General features: G+C 45.6%; 1 protein-coding gene across 3 annotated transcripts in view; it reads right to left on the bottom strand.

Annotated features, from left to right (window-relative positions):
* DGKD (diacylglycerol kinase delta) overlaps nucleotides 1-14,157 on the bottom strand; it is a 58,527-nt gene extending 44,370 nt beyond the window's left edge. For 2 of the 3 annotated variants that reach the window (XR_013183604.1, XM_077183833.1), the window contains exon 1: nucleotides 13,957-14,157. Coding sequence is in view for 1 of the 3 variants with exons in the window: in XM_077183833.1 (XP_077039948.1) it covers nucleotides 13,957-14,106 (150 nt within the window). In the remaining 2 variants the exon portion in view is untranslated. Of the gene's footprint in view, nucleotides 1-12,309; nucleotides 12,372-13,956 lie in introns of all 3 variants that reach the window. The other variant, XM_077183834.1, reaches the window with a different exon arrangement.
* Between the last annotated feature and the right edge of the window lie 1,118 nt (nucleotides 14,158-15,275).

Below are 15,275 nucleotides of genomic sequence, written 5' to 3'. Positions count from 1 at the left end.
CCAAGCTCAAAGCTTCCTCAAAAACCACTTCGAAAAAAATGCTGACTATAAGGAGAAGCATCTGTCTGACAATATATGCTTCTCTTTTGCTAGACTGAGCTATCCTCAAACTGGCCTGAGAGATCACAGGGTCTGGACCATCATGGCAAAGCCTCTACTCACAAATCAGCTGGGAAAGAGCAGGCTGCACGTTCCATCAGATCCTAAACAGAGCTGTCGGATATAGAAGCCACTACAATCTTCCTCCACTGTGCTGGGAAACAGAAAAGGGGCTCCCCTGTCTCCTGGAAGAACAGCATCTACCTTGGATGCTGGACCCTGGCCAGCTCCAAGGGTAGCAAATCCCAAGCCTCAATCCCCTCCCAGTGGTCCGTTTCACAAAGCCACCTGCACAGTGGAAGAAATATCTGCCAGTGCTCAGGCAAACACCAACTTAAGTGTGCCTGAAGCAGGCACACCAGGAATTGCCAAACTCCACAGAACTTTCGGCAGAATGAAAAGAGAAAACAAAAACACACAACTGAGGATTAAGCTCCTATAAAACATGGCTGTTTCCCACACCAGCTCCCCACAGCTCTGAAGCAGTCACTGAAAGGCATCCTGGCACTCGTTTTCACACATGAGGACATAGCAGCAGGAATACACTCTACAAAGCCATAAAGCATCTAGGATTGGCTTTAGGGTCTAAAAGTTGAACACACCATAGCAAAACCCAGAAACAAAATGCTAAACCACCTTTGAGCTGGTGTTATGCAAATAACCCAAAATTCAGACATTATTTTAGCTGAAGCTTCAGCACAAGAGAAAACAGAGTGCAAAGACTGACCAAACAGCATCCCTCGCTGAAACAACCCTGCAGGCAAGGCCAGAGCTGAAGGCACTCATCTGGAACCCAGAAAGCTGCATTCATGCTCCTACTCTGCCATGGACTTTTTATGAGCTCCCAATAAAGCAATTTTCACTCTGCATGTCTCCATCTGTCAAATAGTAGAACAAACAGCATTCGCCAATTCTGTGGAAACATGCTAAAATATATATTTCTCTCACAAGTTATTTTAACCTCCAGCACCTGAGTATCAAAGAGAAATGTAAAGTACCAGCATCCAAATTACCACACTAAAGAAATCACACATTTCTGCAGCTCATTTTTTTACAGGGAAAAAAAATGGGAAAGTGGCAGGAGATTTTCCAGCTTAAGACAGAAACATGAAGTGACTTTTGCATTCCCTGGAAAAAAACACATATAAATAAAAAATGAGATGAAGAAAGCAGCTACTGAACTCTGCAAAGCCCTAAACCAAAATCAGAGAGGAACTAAAAATCCTGGGGAAGACTCCTCAGATGAAAAGCCCGAAGATACCAAGTCAGCCAGGAGGCTCATCAAAAAACAGCAACTTGCAAGAGGAGATTTCAGAGCTCTGTTGCTATGCTTATTTACAGCTATGGCTTAACTAGGGTCAGTCAGAGCCCTTATGCACCCCAGGCTCAGCATCACAAACTCTTGCCCAGCCCACCAGCACAGTAACTCTCAGCAAAACAATGCCTCTGCTTTCCCTCTGCTCCCACAACTCCCGCCTGCTCCCTCACCTCAGCTGGGCTCACTCACCTCTGCACAAGACGTGCATTCCTCCATTCCTCTTTTAAACCCTCTTTTTTTTTTTTTAAACCAAAATGCAACACTTGCAGAGGTCACCTTGCCCTGCTCGAAGCGGCAGTTCCTGTCATTGCCGGGCTCTATCTATAGAAAACCTCACAGCTCCCCAGCTCAGACATGAAAGGCCAGAGCAGGAGCACTCCTGCTCACAGCACACCCGCCTCTGGTTCGGTGCCTGTGCTTCAGCGCTGCCCATCCCTGCACGAGAGCAGCCCGGCTATTTATAGGCACTCACTTCAGCACCGTTTGGTGGGTTTGGGCGGAAAGGGCCAGAGATAAGATCAAGATGACTTTATAAAATGATGTAGACATCGCTGCCTTTCTCTTCCTCTATTCTGACTTTACAGCCACAGGACTTGTTACTTACAGAGGAATGCAGCTGCAGAAAATGAGCTGGGGAAAGGACATGACTGCAAAGTGACACAAACGAAATAAAAGGGGGGAGGTGAACAGCTACTTCTGCTCCCCAGGCTCTCTGCAGATTTTTAATCAAAGATCTACTCTGATCAGATTACTGGGCACGTAATTCATCAAGATAAAAGTGAAATTGCTTCTCCCATAATGAAAAGAGAGTGTTAAATCTATTTTTAGTATCATATATTGGATCCTATGGGAAAAGCTACTGCCCTGAAACACTATGAGGATGCACATATAATTATGTGCATCCTATCCAGGATAAATACTAAAATTGTTTGCAATGGAACTATGCAGACTGTTTTCTATCCAGCTGAGTCTCTTTCCAGTGTGGTGTCCTGTAGCATGGCATTCCATGGGCAGATAACATTACAAAAAAATGAATTATCATCTCGGATCAAGTGTAAAATGATGTGATACTGGTTTCAACACTGACTCCTGTTATCATATTGCAATTCAGTGTAAAAACAGTTACTGAAGAAACTGACAATTTAAAACAACACTGCACATAGCAGAGTGTCTTAGGAAATCTGAAACGAACAAGATTAGATAACTGAAAGGCAAGGCCTAGGAAATTTCTAACATTTTAGTATTTATCTTTGGCCTTGAAGAACAGCAACTTCCTGCAGAAAAAAATTCAGTTTATGGCAAGCAATATACAACCCTCCCCCCAGCTCATCCCCTTTCAAAACTTGACATTTAGGGAGAGCAATAATATGTTCTCAGATTTCTCCTGTCAAAATGGGTGCAGGGTGCAGGCCTAATCCTGAAATGACAAAAGAAAAGTTTTGCCACTGACCTCAACAGGAATGGTTTCAAACAACTCAGAGGACTTAAAAAAAGAACTTAAAAGAAAGAGAGCCTTATGCTTCACTGTTTCCCCTTCCGGCCTTGTAAGAACAAGAAGCCAAAAGATTAACAGGAGCTGTTCAGAAAACCAACAAGACACAGTTGTGTTTTTGGCAGCACTGCTCATCTGAGGTGTCTCTGCACCCAGTAACCCATGTCAGGTGCTCAGAGACAGCCAACACAGATTAAGTGCTTTCTACACTGATAACATGAGTGATTCTACTAAAAGTTAGGAAGGATCATGTCAGATTTCAGCTACTTTCAGATTACATCCCTTGTTTTCCTGCACACAGTAATGCTCACCAAGTGAAAGGCAGGAGCAGACAATCCCTTCCTGAAGCTTAAACCTATTGCCCCATTTGGAAGTAGGGCTCTTGATAAAACTGATTTCCTAATCTGGAAAACATGCCCTATTAGCCAGACTGAGGGTGACTATCAAGCGTGTCCAGCTGTCAGGCTGGCAAGTGTCCCTCGGCATAGGGAGGCTCCAAACCATGTTTGATAGAGACAGAGGAACAATGCAACTTATTTCACTGCTGAGATCATAACATATTCTTAGGGGCAGTTACTCAGTGCAGCATATCAAAAACAAGAATTATGCTTCACTGACACATCTTTCCAATGCAGAAAAAGAACTATGTACAAGGTAACAGCACAAAGCTATCTAAATAGCAACTAAAGAATCCCAAACCCGAAGTCCCCAGCATGTGGATTTCTCTGTTTATCATGGATCTCCAGAATGTAAAAACTCTAAGACACACATTGTTTCTATTTGTATGCACCACAAAACACTGATGCCAAACAACAAATAATTGATTAAACAAAGCACTAAATGCAGGGAGGAAAAAACAAAATGCAAAAGTATATGCGGAACTGGGCTATCTTTATAGATGCTTACTAGGCAATTTTACAGGCAGCTGAACCCCAGGGACCAAATAACCTCATCCAGTCACTGATTTTGAGTAAGCCATGGCAAAAACGATAGGAGTAGGTCTGCAGGCATTTAAACATGGCCATGCTATGCTAGGGCAGTACAAATCTGAGTGCTGTACCTTGTGGTTTTAGAAGATGGTGTCATAAAAGCTCTTGGGGGTCATAAACATGAAACAAATTAATATTTAGAAATCAAATTAAACACAGTAAATCCAACAAAGAAACTACAGGAATAAATCTAACCAACCCCATAGAATAAGACATGAAATGTCAAAGGGTAGGGGTTAACAAGCTAATCTGAGAGCAACATCCTTCCACCAGACAGTGGTCACACCCTGGAAATGAACTCTAGGAAGCTTGGAGGGGGGGAAATCTGGATCAGTAAAGCAATTCTAACAATGGGACACACAGCTATACAGATCTATAGGGGAACACAAGGAAATTACAGGTTGCATAGTCTTGTTTGGAAATTCTACTTGAAAAAGTGAAAATTGCATTCAGATTTCTTTCACTGGTATCAAAAGAGCAAGACATTATGAGAACTCACTGCAAAAAAAAGGACTCCAGAAGAGGAGAAAAGGAAAAAAAATCAGAGCTGGAATCAAATGTCAAAATAGAAGCTGGGACAGTGAGTCAGAGGCCCACTAACAGAAGCTGAGCGCTACAACTGAGGAAGGGGGTTACAGTACAGACCTTTGTACAGCCACATGGGAAAGCCTAAGAAAACTCTCCTAAAAATTATCCTCCCAATTCTCCTCTGCTGTAACCTCCAGCCCTGCTGAATGAGCTGAACTCAGCAGTGAGAGACTGAGGCAAGCACAGCTGACAGCTCTCCTACAGCCTCCTTGCAGCTCCTGAGACAGCAGAATCCAGAGCACAGCAACCTGTCCATGGAGGAGCTGAGATGCCACTGAAAGAGGCAATGCAAGCACATTCCCCAGATCCACAGTAAAAAATAGGAGTTGGTATCAAATAAATACTGAAAAGGCTGTAAATTGCCTTGGCACAGATAAATGGTCAAACACTTCATTCTTCATTAGTTAACATTGCAGCCAATAAACAAAGAACAGGTCTTTGAACCAGCTTCTTTCAATACCAGGTTCAGCTGCTACTATTATGAACGACTCTCCTAAAAGAGATGCACAGTCACAGACCTAAAGTGAACAAATTACCAAATGAAAAACAATTTGAGAGCTCACAAAAATGTATATGGGGAAGGAAATACAACATATAGCAAATCAACGCACAGCTCCTTGGTAAAATGAGCTCTGTCAGAGAGCTCCAAGAAAAGTACTAAAACAGATGAATATTCTGGTCAGCTACCTAGAAGGGAGAATGAAGAACACACCAATACACTGATGCAGGATGAGTTAGGAGCTGGACAACTCCAGGCACACTAACTGCTTAAGCCTCAGGATGCTTTCCATAGGCTCCCAGCATCCTTCCCAAACACACTTATCACAAGAGGGAAACTGAGCACAAAACGCCAGTCAAACCATAGCAAAGATGGAACATAAGGGCTTAAACCCATCCACAAAGATAACTAAAGTCAAAAAGGCAACAGTTTAATAAATACCTGAGTATTTTGGAATGGAATAAATTTGTAAATTTGTACTAATTAAATGTGAACTTCATACATTTAAGGACAAACATGAAAAGTTCAACTGTTATTTTTTCTACCATCTAAAATTATATATACATGACCACATCCCTTCCTTGGGCATTTCCCCATACACAAAAAATGTCAAAACTTGCTACCTACTGTAAAACCTTCTGAGACATGACTGTCACAAGCTATGCACCAGCACCACAGAATCCCCTGCCTGAACTCAGAAGCAGGTGGCTCTTCTGCTGAGGCACAGCAATAGAATCTCATTTGGAATCATACAAAGAACCCTCTAATGCTGCAGCCTGTACCCCCACAGCTTAAGTCACACTCTTATTCATTCAGAGAGACAAGTTACTACCAAAAACCTGTGTCTAGGCCCCCCATCCACTTCATCATAGGCAGAGGAGCCAGGCACTCACCATAGCGGGCTGTCATGGCCATTGGACATGCGAGTACCAGGCTGGGGAGTGCAACCAGAGCACACACACACAACCAGCATGAGCCCAGAACAGAATGTATGGGAAAGCACATGCAGAATACAGCTGGGGATCTCATCCTACGCTCATAACCACCCATCCTTCCCACAGTACTCAACGTCATGGAGACCTTGGCTGAGTAGGAAGGAAAAGTCAGCAGAAAGTACCAGTAAGAGAACTTCAGGATACAGGAAAGTGAAAGTTTTACCTTGACAATGAAAACTGAGTTCTTTGCCCTTGTGTTGAGGAGGCTGAAAGAAAGACAGCTTCCTCCCAGTGTGTCTGGATTCCCATCACCTCTGCTACTGAATTCTGCAAGGAGCCTTGTTAGGGACTGGTAGATGCAGAGCCAAATCCTCATCCTTTTACTTCAACTGGTATTCAAATAGGTTGAGAGCAGAAAGCGGCTTTTGGCCTTCAGCCATTTAATTAATACTTAGGTATCTTAGAATTTATTTTTATCTCATCTGTAACAAGTGTCGTAATCAGATTTTCCATATTTATGTATTAAACAACCTATGCTTTTAAGTTTTTTTTTCCTCATCTATTTAACATAGTTTTTAAAGGATACTCAAAGTTTTAATTTGTTTTTCCACTTCCCCTGTTTTAATGTCCTGCAAATACCTTTGACCATGCCAAAGACTTCTTGATCAGCACCAGCAACAACAAAAAAGATGAGCACAGCCCTGGGAACATAATTTTGCTAACTTTCAGCTAAACAGAACAGAAGGGGTTGGTGTGAGTTCCCAGAATACTGATTTTTAATAAAACCTCAATGATAGATCTACACATTCTAGACAGTGCTCTGCTCTGCCACAGCTGAGAGCAGTTCCAAGAGCAGGCAGCTCACCTTCCCTGTTTTATCAGACACATTTCTGTCATTCAAAGACCACTGAAGGCAGCTGTCCCACGGGGTAAGACAACACCTGGAGCTTGCACCACCTGCCTAAGTTCCCAGGTCTGGGGCTGCCCTGGGTGACTTCTTGCATTTGACACAACAAGTATATATCTACATTTTTCCCTATAGGACACTGCAGGTGGCATCACCTTTCCTCCCTAGAAAATTACATGGATAAATTTACTAAAGCTTACAAGTCTCAAGTGCAATATGCTCAATACAAGCATTATGTGATTAAGAGGGCATTTCCTTTCTCAAAAAAGGCAAACCACAACATCAGAACAGTGACCAGATGTAAAATTTTTCAACTTAGCAATAAAACGGGTGAGGAAACAAAAAGTTCTCCTATAAAACCAAATGAAGCAATCCTGTAACAATGAATTGCCTAATTGAAGTGGTAATGTTGCAGCCATCAAGCCAACCTTTTCCTCTCTGGATGAGAGGAGGGCAGCCAGCTTAAGACCTCCTCCTCCTCCTCCTCCTCCGTGTAAGTGCTCTCATGTCCCGGTGTGGTTCAGGGCCTGCACACCCCAAGCTCCAGACCCTGTGGAAGCACTGCCCTGCTGCTGCAGAGGTGCAGCACTACTGAACAGGGCATGCACAATAAGCTCATTACTTTCTGAAGTGTTTTATATAAAACGTGTGAGGAGGGACCACAAACCATGGGAGCTGCTGCAGAACAGTGCTGCTGCCTCAGCTATTCTGCCTGAAGCTCAACTACCCCTGGATGACTATCCCACAGGGCTGCGGTACCAACAGAAGCCTCTTCATATAAATTCTTAGTGAAACAAGAACCAATAACCACTTAGTGAAGAAAAAGCTGGGAACAAACTGTTTCAGTGGAGAGTTAATAAAATATCCTTTAAATAATGGTTGGTGCATTTGAGATCTTGAAAAAACATGTTCCAAGAGGAACACATGTTCACTTGGGACGTAGTGTGCTGTGAAATTTCCAATGATGCTGTGCCAATATCTAGGGTAAACCTTAAGCCTTCCAGGAATAGGGAAAAACTCTCTATATCTCATTTGTGCTTTTTCTTACATATGTAGGTATAGCTGCTATTTCAGAAAGAATCAGATTGGATTAGTAATTAAAGAAAGTAAAGTTATGCAGTGTCTCACATGGTATACTGGATTTCATAATCAGGTAATCTGGAGATAGACATTTCAGAGTTTTTATTTATAATCCTGTACTGCTCCAAAGTAAAACTTCACTAATTTTTCTGTAACGAGAGATTTTAGGTAAGGGAAAATACTCTAAATGTCTTAATTAAGTTTTATTTTTAAAAACCAAGCAATCAAACCAAAACATTCAATACCTATGCTTTTTTTGGGTCTAATTTTATTAGAGAGAATAATTAGAAGCCTGGAAATGTTTAAGTGATGTGGTCTAAGTAAACCCATGCTCTCAAAACGTGCAAAAGTTTAATGTTAGCTCTTTGGTTCTTGGAACCTGATCTATAGTTAGAAGGAATGAGAAACGCTTCAAGTGCGTGTGGTTTTGTGCTTTGTTTTGTTGTGTGGTGGGTTTTTTTAGTTGGGTTTGTTGGCTTTTGTTTTGTTTTTTTTTTTTTAACAAGGAAGTAACAGCTGTTGCTTTCATACAACATCCAAAACTCTCCAGCAGCAAGGCAAACTTACAGTACACCACTGGAAACCGTGGTGGGAGGCTTCCCAAATTGTGTCAAAACAGATGAGTCTGAAGTGCACACAAAACAAAATGTATATTAAGGGACAGAAACATTCATACAGCCTAAAAATCCTACCTGTGTCTTGGTGCTCAGAGAAGAAACTAGTATGTTCATGCTGTGAATCCAAGAAAATTCATGTCCTTAAACCTGTGCTCAAGATGTTCAGTTTCAGTTCAATCACAAAAACTTCTTTTCAACACTTCTCACTCTCTTTAGGCAAAGAGTTCCCAGTTTCTACCTGGATTAATGCATAAGCCACCACAATTTTTGACACATGAAGATCCTAAAACGTCCTCTTTCAGCCAGCCTTTTAGAAGGCAGCAAAACAAAACCATACAGACATTCAATGTGTTTTAGTGCAAGATGCCACAGACAGAACATGAATTAAGTAATGAATTCCGGAAAATTCCTTCCTCATTTCTCGCTTATTTCTTTTACAATATTGCTTTACTGAAATGCTTTGCTTCTTATCATAATACTTGTATTTCAAACTAATAAACTTCTCCTTTTCTTCATTCTAATCTCAGGAAACCTTAAAACATTTACCCTCCAGAAATAAAAATTCCACTTCTTTACCTATAAAATGGACATTTTATCTAATAAGCAATACAAGAAGAAACAAAATGAGCTTTCTTTAGTTGCCCATGCTGCCCACCATATGTGTGAGAACTCAGTGCAGCACACTCTGGAAACTTGCACAAAAACCTGGAGAAACATTTTGCTTCACCCTGTTTTTCTGCCTTTATCCTGCAGGATGGCTCCAAGACCTCAAGGCTACTGGTCAGAAAGAGAATCACAACTCCCCATAGCACAAAAGGCATCACCTGTATCTGGTATACAGCACAGAGAAGGGAGATGTGCTAGTTCAGATACTGAACAGTCTGTCCACTGCAGCATAAAGCTCAACACCAGTTCATCTGTGCTGCTTTTCAGAATATAAAGGAACTTGACATATCTCTGCTACCCGCGCTAGACAGCTTCCCAGAAAGTTGGGAGAGCTGCTCGCCTCTGTTTGCAACTCCAGTGAGATATACATTGCAAACTTGTCTTAAAAAGTTCAAGGCAATGATAAATGCTTATAAAACTGAAAATATTACAGAGAAATTGCTTGTGAAAGTAAACAGAACTTAGACTGAACTAGTCTAAACAAGAAGTTCTCCTGATGCCACCCAAGGACGCTGCTGAAATCCTGTCTGGTAAACAAACTGAGAGCTCAACATACCAAAGCTGACAGGCTGGAAATCTCACAGAACTGATGAATGAAATGGGAAAATGGCCTGTTCATCCACCCTCCAGCTTTCTGAGGGTTGTAATGTGAGGCTGGAAATGAAAGGTCAAGTTCAAAGGAAGAAACACATTTCACTGTCAGAGCTCATAAAAGGTTCTGTGCTCCTTGGTTTCACACCCTCAGCTCCCAGGACCACTTTGGGTATTCCTGTGCCTCGGTCCATGCTGAGTGACAATGAGATGCCATTACCACTTCAGCTAACTCCAGCTGAGGTCTCAGCACTGCTTAGGAGGTGGGAGCAGGGTCCTGCTGTTGCCTCTCCTCACACACATCTTCCTTCTCTTAGTTCATTTCATCTCTTTCCTAATTCCTGTCCATTCAAAAGTACATAATCTTAGCTGACCAACAGTTTCTGCAGCTGTACCAACACCAGCCTGAGACCAGGGAGGAGCTAAAAGCAGTGCACTCTGAGGCCTTATGCTGGTGCAAGTCTGTCAGGTCTCTCTGTCAGGTGGCTGATCAAGCACACAATTCAGCCTCTGCTTCTCAGCTAGCTGAGCCAAGACCACTCACATTACCTGCTATACCTGATTGTGTGAGGCTTTATTCTTTCTCCATAATAATAATACTAATTAAGACTGCTAAACATGCTTCCCTTATACCTTCTCTGCCTCAAAAATTCTTTCTAGCTAAAAGCAAGTAAGTATGTTAGAACACAGTATTTCACTTTCCAAACACTGAGCCTTCCACTTCTCCTTCCCCTGCCCACTGCCTCACAAGGGACAGGTTTTTTAGCTGAAGAGATTACCTGTGATTTGTCTTTAGACCCTGAACATTAACACCTTAGTCCTTAAACATCCAAATGATTCCGCCTGCCCCACTACTATCACACAAAGCTGCTTCAGTCAAACACAGTTGGACAATTGTGGAGCTTTGAGACAAATCCACTAAAGTTTTATGGTCTTGCAAGCAAGCAAGCAGCTTTACTTTACAGCATTTCTTCAGAAAACAGATGGCAGGACAAGAAGAAGGAAAACATACCTTCAAAGTGCTTGCAACTGTGACAAACAAGTAAATTCTAAGGAATTCCACGGGCACAACAGATTTCACACTCAAATTGCGATAACAGTAAGCTGCCATGGTGATTTAGCTGTACTTACAGGCATGGTCTTAAGCTAACAGCAGCAAAAGATGTGGTCAGAAGAGATTTATGTCCTCAGGCCATAGTAAAAGTCTGCCTGCATCTCTTACTGTCACTGACAGACCTGTCCAACAGCTTCTACAGCTTACAGCAGTCAGCACTCTATCATTCAACAGACAAATTCAGAATTAGGTCTGCCTTTACAGAAGAGGCAAGCTCCTCAAAGTCCCATCAAAACCATGATTACCCACAAAGTTGTCTCTGCTTCTTGCCCCGAGGGCAAGGAAAGAGTATACAAGCAGCAGCATGCAGAAAAGGCAATGACAAACCAAAATGACATCAACAAGCAAGAGAACAAATCAATCCTGAATACCGTAATACCTGGGCCCACGTGGAAAATTTGACATGATTTAGTCAAAGGTTTTTGGCAGCTTAACACAAGGAGGCTTAGCAGTTGTAGACAATATCTGTTTATAATCCTTGTTCTTAATATGCTTATGTTTGCATATAGAAGTGGCTGGTTTTGTCATTTTCCAGCCATGCTGACAGGAGAAGTGATGTAAAACAGGGAAAATTATTAAGTAGGGACAGGAGGACATGTTCTGCTATAGCCAAACAAAAATACAACCCAATGCACCTTTCACCTTAGCATCTCTAACATCTTGCTATAAGCAAGAATTCCCATTCTAGCACTGGAAAAATCTTTGTGTTGCTCTCAACACAAACACCACCATGGAGACAGACTATAGCATCCTCCCTTCCTTTTCACATGAGACTGCCGCAAGTGGTGTAAAAACTCCCAAGGTTCATCCAATCTCCAGCAAGCCAAATTCTTAATATTCAGCACTCTGGATACAGGAAAATATCTCAAAAGGCTTTTTTTTTTTCACAGCAGACTATCAGACTAGCCTAAGTCACCTGGTGCTACAGGAGAGCTGAGATCTGCTTGATACAGAACATCAACAGGTTTAGAGGGCTCCAGGGTTTCATCAAAAGAACCATTTCACAGCCCAGCCCCGCAGTGCCTCAGCCCAAGAAGCCCAAGTGGCAGTGCCAGCAGCACCTCACAGATGGAGGAAGCAGCCCCGTGCAGTCCTCACGTGCCACTGCACTCTGTCACAGGGCTTTCATAACTGGGACCAATGCAGCCAAACAATGATGCACAGCAGAATGATGGCAGGTCCTGTGTTTGAAAGCAGGGCAAACCAGCCAGCATGAAAAATAGCCCTTTGAACAATGCTTCAGACACTGCACCATGCAGAGACATTTACTCTCCTTTGCTCTGAGTACAAGAGAAGCAACACTGAGCTGCAGCGCCAGTGCTGAGCGAGCTTTTGCAACCCCACAGCTGCACCGTGCTTGTCCATGCTGCAGAGACAAGGTGAGCACAAGGCAGGTGATGACAGAGTAACTAACCTGGTATTTCTAAGCAGAAACACATGATACAACAGTCCAAGAGTTACACAGGAGCTTAGTGGCTACAAAGAAAAATCATGCTGCTATAATAAAGAGTACAGAAAAGGGAAACTCCCTATGTGTGGTTCACACCTTAAAGTTGAAGGAAACCTTCACATCTTCTTTTACAATAACAGTACAGAAGAACTACAGTTTTGGCTGTAGCTGCAAAATGTTGTTACTGCCCATTGAAATGGTGTTATTGTTCTAGGATGAGCCACAGAGGGATAAAATATGACTGGGCCAAGGGAACCTTGGTGGAAGAACTGTTACCTTACCAGGAGGGCAAAGCAGGACAGACAAAGCTGGGAACAAAGACTAACCAGCTGTAAGATCACTGCTTGACCAGACAGAAAGCTAAATATTGCTATTTGGCTACAGCAAGGTAAAACAGCACAGTGCGAGATGGGGAAAATTAGGATGCACAAAAAGGATGGGAAAATGCTGAGGGAGGCACCACTCAATGACTGCAGGGAATAACAAGGGCTGCACCTTCCAGAGCAGAGCTCTGAATATAAAACAGTGACTTGTGGCAAGTACAACAGGACCATGGAAGAAGGAGGTGCTAGAAAGCGATAATGGAACACTGTGACAGGGAGCTATGGCTGGGATGTGCAGAGGTTCTCAAGGCATGGGGAGGTGAGGAAAGAGCCCGTGGCAACTGTGACATGAGGAGAAAAGGGGAGATGCAGCTTCATGGAGTGAGGATGCCCTTGAGGATTCAAATACCAGGTAAAGGAGCAGCACTAGGGAGTAGGAGCCCAAATCTGACCTCCATGACTCCAATAAAATATTACAGGGAAAGAGGATAAGGAAGGAAAGAGGACAGACGGGGTCCTGCTGAGCCTGGGCACGCTGTTCACTGAGCTGGGTAAAGCTCCCTGGGAGGTCTGAACCTGGGCACTGGGAAGAAGGTGGCCTAAGCTGGGCTGCTGGGGAGGAGAACTGGAGAGTTCAGAGAGGCACGGGGGCAGCTGCAGGAGCCACTGAGGGCAGTTTGTGGGGCACGGGCAGATGCTGAAGGGCATTTAGGGGGCAGCTGTTAACGGGCACCTGAGAACAGTTCATTATGGGGATCCCTGAGGGGCATTTTGGGGCTCACAGGTGCCTGGAAAGCTGTAGGGGGTGCTGTCAGGGGGTCTCTGTGGTGGGGGTTGGAGGTCGCCGGCAGGACCCGGAGGGGTGGTCGGGCTGTCACCGAAAACGACGGGATAAATAAACCTTTCTAACACAGACAATATTTGTTACAATTAAAGATTTTCCAGCCAACAGGGGGAAAGGGGGAAATGGCCGAGTCCCTAAGGGGCGCCTTGGCGGATGTGAGGTGGTCACAGGCAGACCCCTGAGGGGTCGTTGTGAGGGGAGAGGAGTGGGATGTGAGGGGGATCGCCGGCAGCTCCCTGAGGGACGGGCTCGGTGGCAGGCCCCAGGGGAAAGCTTCGGGGGTCTCTGGCAACTCCCAAAGCGGCGGCCCGGGCTGGCGGAGCCACGGACCGTGCCGGGCGGGAGGGAGAGGCGGCAGCACCGAGCGTAACGCGGAGGCAGCGCCGGCCGCAGCGCCGCCAGGACCCCGAGGCCCTGCCCGCGGCCCCCTCCCGCCGCACGCACCTTCTGGCGGATCTGCCCGGACGTCGAGACTTTGCGGATAAGCTTCTGCAAGGAGCCGGGCTCCTGCTCCGGCTCGCTGTCCGACGACTCCTCGGGCGCGGCGCCGGCGGCCGGCTCTGGCTGTGTCTGTTCAGCCCCCGCCGCCGCCATGCTGCACGGACCGGCGGCGCGCCCGGCGCCCCCTACCGGCCCCGCGCGCGCGGCGCCCCCCAGCGGCGGCCGCGTCACATGGCGGCGGCGGCGGAGGAGCGGGAGGGGCCTGGGGCGGGGAAGGGCCCGGCCGCCGTAGCGGGACGGTCACGGCTGCCCTGCCCCTCCGCGGCTCCCTGCGACCGCCCGAGCGCCGATCGCAACGGCCCGGCCGTAGCTCCTTGGAGCCTGGACAAAGATGTTCAGCCTAGCCCTCCCCAATGAGGCGAGCCCGACAGCCGGGACCGCGGTCCTCATTCCTTCCCATTCTTCGTGGCTTCTGCAGCACAGAATCACAAAGTCACTCGGGTTGGAAAAGACCTCTGCCATCAGCGAGTCCGACCCATAACCAAACACCACCTTGTCAAGCAGACCAGAGCACTGGGTGCCACGTTCCGTCATTTCTTGAACACCTCCACGGAGGAGCACACCACCTCCTCCCTGGACAGCCCCTCCCAAAGCTCTCCCCGCGCTCCCAGGATTTAAAGAAATGCTGCGAGCACACCCTGCCTTACAGCCCCCTCCCCGAAGGGCCTTCCGGGGGCGCTGAGGCCGGGCCGCTCCCGCTGCCGAGCCCGCAGCACCCCCAGCCCGGCCCCACTCCATTGGCAGTGGCCAGGTAATTTCCTCCCGCCTCTCCAACACCCATCGGCCACGGGCAGTGCAGTGCTCCTGCTGGGATCTCACGGAGATGTGTGAGGGGAAAGCGTCTGTCACGAAACCCGTCCTGTCATGTATTTGCTCCGAGCTGTCTTCAAACACAGCAGGTCCAGAGATGCCATCGCTCCCGGAGCGCATCCCTCTCCGGGAGCTGGCGAGCTCTTCGCAAACAGAGTCCCGCCACATCAAAGCCGCGGAGTCAGGAAATTGGATCTGCTCTCCCCCAGCGGTAAACAGGAGGAGCAGGCCATAGGTCTGACTCGGTAGATCAACATAACACCAGAACCATAAGAAAGGGAAGATAAAAGGCAAACAGTTCTGTCTAGAGACCGATTTTTTGCTGAGAGGTATCAGGATCTGCTGTCTGAAGGGCCAGAGAAAAGTCCAGCTTGTCCTGCAGGACAGGGAACTGCAGGAACCAGCAGAAAATCCTCATTGCTCTCTGAGTAAATGACCAGCATGAGCTGAAC

This window comes from Agelaius phoeniceus, chromosome 10, assembly GCF_051311805.1.
Source record: "Agelaius phoeniceus isolate bAgePho1 chromosome 10, bAgePho1.hap1, whole genome shotgun sequence".
In the NCBI taxonomy this organism is placed as follows: domain Eukaryota; kingdom Metazoa; phylum Chordata; class Aves; order Passeriformes; family Icteridae; genus Agelaius; species Agelaius phoeniceus.
Note: the sequence above shows the minus strand (reverse complement) of the source record. Positions and strands in the feature narration are given on the sequence as shown.